Below are 10061 nucleotides of genomic sequence, written 5' to 3'. Positions count from 1 at the left end.
TTCCTACTTCCCTTTTCCTCCGCCTGCCGTCTTCCCAATCCTATTCCATTCCTATTTTAATACAGAATTAAATCGGGGGATAAGCCCCTTGAGATGCAGCATCTCCTTTTCAAGGGGTGTCCGCAGGCAACACAAGCATTGGAAGTTACAGACAATTTGCATGACAACAAAACTATTCCATAGAAACATCACAACAACGTACACATGAGGGCTCCTCCCACCACCCCAAACCATACCTACTCCATCTGCTACAAGAATTTAAACGAGAAACTAAATGCATGAACATAACAAAATAACATGTCAAAGTACTGAGGCTACTTATGAACACGAAGTGAAGGTAAATACAACGTTAGAAGTATGATGATGAGGTGAACTTATCCTTTTGGGTACGCTGGCTATAATGTCGTTTTAAGGTGGTAACCAGTCGTAGCTCTAGCTACTGATTTCAACCTATCATCCATTTTACAATTAATTCCATCGCCCATTTTTTTTCTCTTCACTCGCTGACCGAAGTCCTTCTTCGCTGTTTGGTTTTTGACTCCATAAACACCCTCACAAACAACAAAACAAACACACACACACCACACACACACACACACACACACACACACACACACACCACACACACACACACACACACACACACACACACACACACTGACACACAAATAAACACTAACACACAAATAAACACTAACACACACCCTCACACACACCAAAACACACACACACACGCACACACACACAAACATCAGCTGTTGCGGCTTTCTGTGTACAGCAAGCCAATGGAGAACTCGACAAATTTAATTTCGCCTGAGAGACCCCCCATGAGGATTAAAGATCAGATTAGCATGAAGCAGCTAATCTGATGAAACCCATCACACACACCCTTGAACCCTTAAAAAATACTGCAAAGAAACAGCAAACAGGCTCGACCTACCTTTCTGTGCCGTCGGCTCTATCTGTCACCCTCCGACCCCGTTTCCTCTTTCAGTTTCAGAAGCCCCAAGAGCACTACCCCCCGTTCCGCTTCGGGACCGTCCCGAACGGCAGCACCGAGAGGAACATCCGCAGCAACTACCCGGACATGCACACGCACATGATCAAGTACAACCAGAAGGGCGTGGAGGAGGCCCTCGACAGCCTGAAGACCGGGTACACTTCCCCCGTGTTAAGGGTCCCTCCTCCAGGCCGACCCTCCAGACAGGAGTGTAGACAGCTAGGAGAGGGAGCCGGTCACTAGATGGGATGTTTGGATTTGAATAGTTGTGATTGACTGGGGGAGAGTGGGGGAAATAATCAGAAACAATTTGCTTCATTAGACAAAGGTATAATAAGAAAGAGCAAGAAGCTATGTGTATGTGTGTGTTTGTGTGTGTGTATGTGTGTGTTTGTGTGTGTGCGGTTCTGTGTGTGTGTATGTGTAACAAAGACAGTGCCACAGACCACCTAGGTGCCTAAAACCGTCCACCTAGCAGACTTTTACTGCCCCCCCCCCCCCCCCCAGACAAGGTCACAGGATGGTGATGTTGGAAAGCTGGTTTATTATAGACGTTGATTTAATTGGATTCATGACTGGTGCTCAGTGTTCTCAAGGAGATAGTGTTTGTGTGGCGCTGGCTGGTTCAACCCGCGCACCTGTTGCGCATTACTCAATGTGCAACAGGTGTGTAGCCTTACCCAGCCCGATGAGGCTGCTTAGGATCCAGCCATACCCCAGAAAACACTCCCACAGTGTGTTCAACCCTTTCCCAGTCTGAACTGGTCAAGATGTACTTTCCCTGAGTAGCCCCGCTCACTCCCCTCCCAGTAACCCTCAGCGACGCCCCTCTCTGCTCCCTCCTCCCAGGAAGCTGGAGGCGTTCATCTACGACGCGGCGGTGCTCAACTACATGGCGGGGAAGGACGAGGGCTGCAAGCTGGTGACCATCGGCAGCGGGAAGGTGTTTGCCACCACGGGCTACGGCATCGCCCTGCAGAAGGACTCCCGCTGGAAGAGGCCCATTGACCTGGCCCTGCTGCAGTTCCTGGGAGACGGTGGGTGGCGGGTCGCCTTGTCCGGACCGTCCGGGGCCTCGCACCTCGGGTCGCGCGATTACGAGCTGCGGAGGGAAGCGTCTTGTCCTCTGAGGGAAGCCTTCTGTGCGTGCTTCTGCTCGTCTTTTGCCAACGGCACAATGAACGTGTGTCGATCGGGGATGGTAATTGCTGCGCTTTCGTCGGGCACTTCCATTGTTTGGAAATTCTGCAGACTGGTGCATCGTGAGCTGAAACCCCCTCTCCCCGAGCTGTGATTGGTGCTTGCCGTTTCAAGTTTTTAGGGAGAGGCGTTCAAGTACTTGAGGCCAGATTGATCTGCAGAGAGCGACACACTGTGAGCTGGGGAGATAAGGTCCCGGCATTGTGTAAACTACAGAGATCCAATACAACGCGATAATATCTTAACGTTACGGGTCTGAACCTTCCGGCCCATTGGGCTTTCCGTACTCGAAGAGGAGAGAGGTTTCTCTACCCTGGATCTGGGGTAAATTCCCTCCTTGCCTTTCAGAGGTCTCAGGGTTAGTGTGTGTTTTTTACGTCGTATTGTGGTACCGTTATATGTCTGCACCATCCGTCACCTACTGCACTCCTAACTCCCTGACAAGAGGAATCGAGTGTGTGTGTGTGTGTGTGTGTGTCATCGTGTGTGTTCTGTCTCTCGAGTGTTCCCTGCTCCCCAGAGGGCTGGGGTTAGTGGGCCATCATATAATGTGAGCCTGGGCAGCCATTTGTGACTGACACCTCATAGGCTGTATCATTTACTTGACCTGACCCAGCTGGAAGTGACACAATACTGTGAGGCATGATAAAATGCAACGCTATGTACAGATAAGGTAAAATAGTGAATTCTACAGCAGAGGAATAAGGCAGATGTCAGATTTGAAACATGTTTGATGCGATGTGATGTAAAGAGATTTAAGACACGCTTACCTCAAGCTGACACGCTTTCGCCCACGTTTCGTCTTTTCCTTTTATTCTTAGTTTTGACTTTGTGTTATCACATGAAAAACACATCAAGCAGCACGAATCATGAAAGATGAGCTACTAAATCATCGCTACTCTCTCTCTCTCTTTCTCTCTCTCTCTCTCTCTCTCTCTCTCTCTCTCTCTCTCTCTCTCTCTCTCTCTCTCTCTCTCTTTCTCTCTCTTTCTCTCTCTCTCTCTCTCTCTCTCTCTCTCTCTCTCTCTCTCTCTCTCTCTCTCTCTCTCTCTCTTCCTAGATATATCTATATATAGATATATCTAGGAAGATATGTCCACCCAACATGTGTGGACATATGGAATCTGTCAACCATAGAATTGGAACCAGTTCATGTGGCTCTAGCGCCAGGGGGGTGGCAGCTTATTGGGTAGAGTTAATATCCTTCGGGGACAGCAGGGAGTCACACACACACACACACACACACACACACACACACACACACACACACACACACACACACACACACACACACACACACACACACACACACTCACACACACACACACACACACACACACACACACACACACACACACACACAAATGAAATCAGTCACGTTCCTCCTCTACAGCCCTCATCTCGTACTCAGGCTCTCGTACTCTCACGCTGTGGTAAGAGTATGATGGCATACTTTATGGCCCGCGCTCGTGTGACAGAGACGCCGGGGTGGATGCCAATGGGGCCAGTACAGCTGACTCCGAGGAGATGGGAGCAATGCACTGCTACATGGTTGAGTTCCCAAAGAAAGTAGTTTAAACGTGTCGGCTCAACTCTCTCTCCCTCTTTCTGCTCACAGCCAAAGTCCAGCCAACTATTTCCATTAACCTTTTAAGTCGAGTCTAATCCACTTTTCATTCATTCATCTATCTTTGATTCCAATCATCCATCTATCATCATTCATGTGTTCATCCATCCATCCACCGATCCATCAATCTTTCTACCCATCTTTCTATTCATCCATACATCTATCTATCTTTCTATTTATCCATCCATTCAATCATTAATCCAACCATCCAACCCTCCATCTTTTGATCCATCCCTCATCCATTCATGCAAGCATCCCTCCCTCTCTCCCTCCCTGGATCCTTCCATCCATTAATCTACTCATCCATTCATAAATATCCATCCTTGCATCCATGCCTGAACCTCCATGACTTTACCCCCCCCCCCTCTCGGTCCGTTCAGGGGACACCCAGCGCCTGGAGACGGTGTGGCTGTCGGGCATCTGCCAGAACGAGAAGAACGAGGTGATGAGCAGCAAGCTGGACATCGACAACATGGCGGGGGTGTTCTACATGCTGCTGGTGGCCATGGGCCTCAGCCTGCTGGTCTTTGCCTGGGAGCACCTGCTCTACTGGAAGCTACGCCACTCCCTGCACAAGTCCCACAAACTGGACTTCATGCTGGGCATCAGTAGGGTGAGCAACGGACAAGGCGCATGCAAGTGATTCCAAAGGTCTGGAAGACGACTGGTCTGATTGGGTGAAAGAAGGGATTTGATTGGTTCATAGAAATGCAGAGACTCATAGAGAGAGACACATTCATACAGAGACACATTCACACATCATGATACAAACTATGTTTGTTTTTGAAGAAACCAATGGAGTAGTTGTTTGATGAACCGTTAGCTCATCAAATGAGACAATTTGTTGTGTTCATTTTTTTTTCTCGTCACTGTGATTATGTTTTTTTCTGCTCTATACGTAGCTGGTACGCAAAACAAATTACCGCTAATGGTTCAACGTTTGCATATAATTACGTAGCATTATTCTCAACCGTAACAGACACTGTTCAAATATTTATGTTAGCGAGAGTAGGATGAACACGTCTATTAGCGAGAGTAGGCTTGAATTGTTTGCGTATTCTGCAACATATTGCTTTCTCATGAAAAATGTATATTCTTCTATTTATGGAAGCAACTCGATTTTTAATCTCAACACCCCGAGGGTCCCAGAATGCAGTCTGGTTGTTGGTGTAGATGGACCAAAGCCTACTCTTCTCAATGCAATGACGCCCGCGGCCCTGTGTGTGTGTGTGTGTGTGTGTGTGTGTGTGTGTGTGTGTGTGTGTGTGTGTGTGTGTGTGTGTGTGTGTGTGTGTGTGTGTGTGTGTGTGTGTGTGTGGTGTGTGTGTGTGTTTGACTTTGTGTGTGTGAGTTTGTTTGTGAGGGGTTTCATCAGATTAGCCGTTAAATGATAATCTGATCTTTCATCCTCATGGGGGGTCCCACAGGCCAAATTTAATTTGTCGAGTTCTCCATCGGCTCGCTATACACAGAAAGCCGCAACAGCTGATGTGTGTGTGTGTGTGTGTGTGTGATAATGTTTCTATGTGTTTGTGTGTGTGTGTGTGTGTGTGTGTTGATGGACTCACAAATTTGTTGGGTAGGGATAATTTCAGTTCCCAGGGCGCTATAGACTATCACCTAGGGAGCAAATAATGGAATTCCGGGGTAGTACAAAAAAACAAACAAAAACAATCTTGTATCTTACTTGGCCGGGAGGCACATGACTAACAACCATTATCTCAAGTTTAATGCATGTTGTACTCTTTTTCATATTCTGCGGTCCTGCCTAGCTCCAACTGGAGCGAGGCATTAACCCTGCCAGTGCTGGCCGTTCCGTCTCCCAGGCATGAGACTTGAGGCTGGTAAAAGCATCCCCTGGCCATGCTCGTTGTACGCTCACCCGCGTTCTCCCTCGCCTCCCCAGGGCATCTACAGCTGCTGCAACGGGGTGGAGGACCCGGGCCACTCCCCGGGCCTGGCCAACCCCGACCTCACCTCCAGCTACGCCCAGGCCAACGTGCTGAAGATGCTGCGCACCGCCAAAGACCTGGTGTCCACCGCCAACGTGGAGGGCTCCCTGGACAACGCCACCAGGACCATCGAGCACTGGAGCCGCCACGGGGGCCCGCTGCCGCCGCCGTCGCTCAGGTCCATGCACATGGTGGGGGACGCGGGGGTCCCGGGGGGCTTCGCCTACGTCACCGAGAGCCGCTGCGCCCCCCCGCCGCCGCAGCACCGCCCGCTCAGCCCGCCTAGCCGCACGGCCGCCTCGCTGAAGCAGCAGAGGCCCACGCCGCTGCGCTACACCCTGCCGGCGCGCTCCGCCTCCTGCCTCTACGACGGGCCGCTTCCTGTGTCCAGCCTGAGCAGCCCTCACCTGGGGCCGCCCCCGTCCCACCACCAGCCCTACCCCTACCAGACCACGGGCCGGCTGCCCCACCAGCAGTACCCCTACCAGACCACGGGCCGGCTGTACGTGGACGACCACCCCCGCTCGCCCTTCGTCCCCTACGCCGAGCTCCAGCTGCCCGACATCTACCCCTCCCACCCGGCGCCGCCCCCGGACCCGCCCCCGGACCCGCCCCCGCCCCACGCCAGCTTCTCCAGGAGGAAGAGGCGCTCCAAGAGCTTCCAGTGCGAGGAGCTGGGCGAGGACCACCGCGGGAGGCTGCGGGACCCGGAGCAGCGGGGGGGCAAGCCCCCCGTGTATCTGTCGGAGCTGAGGGCCAACCACCTGCTGGACAACCACCTGTCGGCGCCCAGCGTGGACTGCCTCTACCCGGGGGCGCTGTTCCGCCCCGAGGTGGAGAACTACGGCTCCTGGCCCCCGGAGGAGTTCGTGCTGCGGGGCCGGCGGCGGCCGCGCCGGCCCTCCTTCCTCAAGGCCACCTGGGGCGGCGAGCGGACCCGGCCGCACGACGAGGCGCCCTCGTCTCTCTCCCCGTCCGCGTCCGGCCGGTCCGCGCTGCCCGACCTGTTCCCCTGCGGGCCCCCCCCCCAAGGCCTACAGCCCCGCCCCCCCGCCGCCGCCGCCGCCGCCGCCGCTGCGGAACAGCGCGTGCCTGCCGCGCAACCAGACCTACCTCCACATCCGGCAGGACCAGCGGCGGCACGGCGGCCGCAAGGCCCAGAGGCTGCGCTACTCCCAGTCCACCCACCTGCCCACCTACGGGGAGGCGGTGAGGCACGCCGGGGGCCTGGGGCTGGGCATGGTGCGCCGCGCCACCAGCCTGCTCAGCAGACAGTACTCCCACTACCTGAACTCGTACCCGGGGCCGCCCCTCTACCACGGGGCCCTGGACCTGGGGCCCCACGCCCCCCCGGCCCCGGGGGGCCAGCCCAGCCCCGAGCAGGTGTGCCGGATGCTGGCGTGCGGCGGGGGCCGGTGCGGCGGCCCGCAGCCCCTGATGTACCAGGACAGCCTGTACGGGGCCTACGGCGCCTACAGACTGTGTCAGGGGTCCCAGACGGGGCTGGAGGCGGGGCTGCCGGGACTGGCCCCCGAGGGGAGCCCCTGTGGGCAGAGGCCCTGGAGGAGGGTGTCCAGCCTGGAGTCGGAGGTGTGACCCGCGTCGGCCAATCACGAGCGGAGGAATACGATGGACTTCCGTGAAGTGATGTAGAACTTTAGAACCTTCTGACAAGCATAGGGGATGTCAATGGGCATATATGAAACAAAACGTATTGGTTTTATTTATCGTTGTTTTTTTGTATGATGATTGAATGGCTATTGTGCTCGGGGTTTTGAAAGCAATAGGTCCTGTGATTCATTCATTGATTTTAATGTATTAATTTCAATGACATTTTCAATTTCTTTGTAAATTTCATAAGGTATACATTTTAAGAAGGGAAGAGTGGCATTCAACAGAATTTGGTTTTGGAGGGAGAAAGCAAAATTCGGACTGGAACATGTATTCCAGAAAACACACCTCTAGCTAGTTACGTTCATAAAAAGTCTCCCAGGGGTGAAACGGTACGCATTCACAATTAGGATTCGGAGAGAGCTTCATCCTCTACGAGTTCTTCCCCCCCTTAGCCTGATTGATTGGCAGCTTTCCTGTTGAATTCTGGGAGATATCTTTTTCTGAACAGTAACGATGCGCTGAGATCGACCACCACAGCACCGCCCACGTTGGCTCACCAAACGAGGCCTCCAGAGGTTAGAAAAAGAATCAAAGGCTCATCACACTTTACACTTGATTGTACAATTCTCCCGTTCAGCCCAAGGCTGCTGTGTACTTAAACCACCGACAGATAGACATGCTCAGTGGACCAGAGGAACCACTGGCTGCACCAGGACACAACCTAACCTTATAAAGGGCAGCAACCTGGCACTTGGTGTGGCATGACTTTTGACGAGTCTTGTTGTGTGTATGTGAAAATTGAAATTTGCTGCCAACTGTGGCAAAAATGATCAAATATAAAAGTATAACACGTTTCTATATAAATGAATCGTTACCTTAAGCACATATATCCAGGAAGGGAGCGATGCTGTTGCTTGGAATGAGATCCTCGTTTTGAAATGTTAAAGTGTGTGTATTAGAGTAGGATGATGAGTGGCGTGATGAGCAGGCTAGGGGATAGAAGGATAGGGGGAGGGCCGGGGGGGGGGGGGGGGGGGATATGCAGTCCATATGAACACGATCTGTCAAATGGTTTTGGGGACATCATGATGACCAGCTGTAGACAACTCTATCTATCTGTCTTTCTCTCTTTCTCTAGCTCTCTCGCTCTTTCTCATTAACTATCCGTCTCTCTTTCTCTGTCTCTCTCTTTCTCTCTCTGTCACTCTCTCTCTCTCTCTCTCTCTCTCTCTCTCTCTCTCTCTCTCTCTCTCTCTCTCTCTCTCTCTCTCTCTCTCTCTCTCTCTCTCTCTCTCTCTCTCTCCCTACCTTTCTTTTTCTACTGGGCTTCTGTTTCTGTTACCACAGTGCAGCACACCATCATATAGGGCTTTTACAATAAACTGTATTCTAAATACTATATAGATATATAGATATATACATAGAAGATGTGTTTTTGAGGCCAGCGTCTCTTTCATGTGCTATAACTCATGACGGGATTACGTTTTCACTCTGTTGAAGTACTGTGACACAGGTTTTATTCGTTAAAAGAATGGCTTGGGGCGGACCCAAGATGTATCGAGATGTTTGTTATTATGCTATAAGCTCTGTCATTCGCTCTGTAATTATCATTTACTTGATCTGTTTTTTTATTTCTTCTCTGCCCACTTCACTCACTCCTCTCCACCTCTCTCTCTCTCTCCCTCTCTCTCTCTCTCTCTCTCTCTCTCTCTCTCTCTCTCTCTCTCTCTCTCTCTCTCTCTCTCTCTCTCTCTCTCTCTCTCCTCCACCTCTCTCTCTCTCTCTCTCTCTCTCTCTCTCTCTCTCTCTCTCTCTCCTCCACCTCTCTCTCTCTCTCTCTCTCTCTCTCTCTCTCTCTCTCTCTCTCTCTCTCTCTCTCTCTCTCTCTCTCTCTCTCTCTCTCTCTCTCCTCCACCTCTCTCTCTCTCTCTCTCTCTCTCTCTCTCTCTCTCTCTCTCTCTCTCTCTCTCTCTCTCTCTCTCTCTCTCTCTCTCTCTCTCTCTCTCTCTCTCTCTCTCTCTCTCTCTCTCTCCCTCTCCTCCCCTCTCTCTTATCTCTTTCTCCTGCTCTTCCTCCCCTCCCCCCTCTCCTCCCCCCTCTCTTATCTCTTTCTCCTGCTCTTCCTCTCCTCCCCCCTCTCTTATCTCTTTCTCCTGCTCTTCCTCCCCTCCCCCCTCTCCTCCCCCCTCTCTTATCTCTTTCTCCTGCTCTTCCTCCCCTCCCCCTCTCCATTCCACTTCATCCCACTCTGTGTTTTAATGATCAGATTTAAATGAGGTAATTGAAAGCTATTCTAGTATCTATATTACTTGGTCCATCCACCCTGTAATTAATCACTTAGACTCATTAAAGAGCTTTTGGGATAATTATGAAGACGCGTGTATATATATGTGCATTTGTGTGTGTGTGTGTGTGTGTGTCTGTGTGTGTGTGTGTGTCCGCGGGTGTGTGCTTGCGCGTGTGTGTGTGTGTATGTGTGCCTGTTTTTCTGTTATTTCCACATGTTTTGCTCCAACTTTTAAAACAACCAAACGGGGGGGGGGGGGGGGGGGGGGGGGAAATCAATTGCACAATAGTCTTAAGGAAGAAAGCAAAGTGTGTGAGGAAGGGAAGGAACGAAGGCAGCATCGAGTGTGGGAGGCAGTGAGCGAAGGAAAGATAAAAAAGA

General features: G+C 51.7%; 1 protein-coding gene across 1 annotated transcript; it reads left to right on the top strand.

Annotated features, from left to right (window-relative positions):
• Nucleotides 1–834: 834 nt before the first annotated feature.
• LOC115531714 (uncharacterized) lies at nt 835–9093 on the top strand. The gene is given in 5 exon segments (XM_030341113.1): nt 835–1155; nt 1850–2037; nt 4208–4440; nt 5734–6807; nt 6809–9093. Coding segments are annotated over 5 exon segments (2349 nt in total). The 5' UTR covers nt 835–868; the 3' UTR covers nt 7376–9093.
• The last annotated feature ends 968 nt before the right edge of the window (nt 9094–10061 follow it).

The sequence above is a fragment of the Gadus morhua genome, chromosome 18 (assembly GCF_902167405.1).
Source record: "Gadus morhua chromosome 18, gadMor3.0, whole genome shotgun sequence".
Taxonomy (NCBI): Eukaryota; Metazoa; Chordata; class Actinopteri; order Gadiformes; family Gadidae; genus Gadus; species Gadus morhua.
Note: the sequence above shows the minus strand (reverse complement) of the source record. Positions and strands in the feature narration are given on the sequence as shown.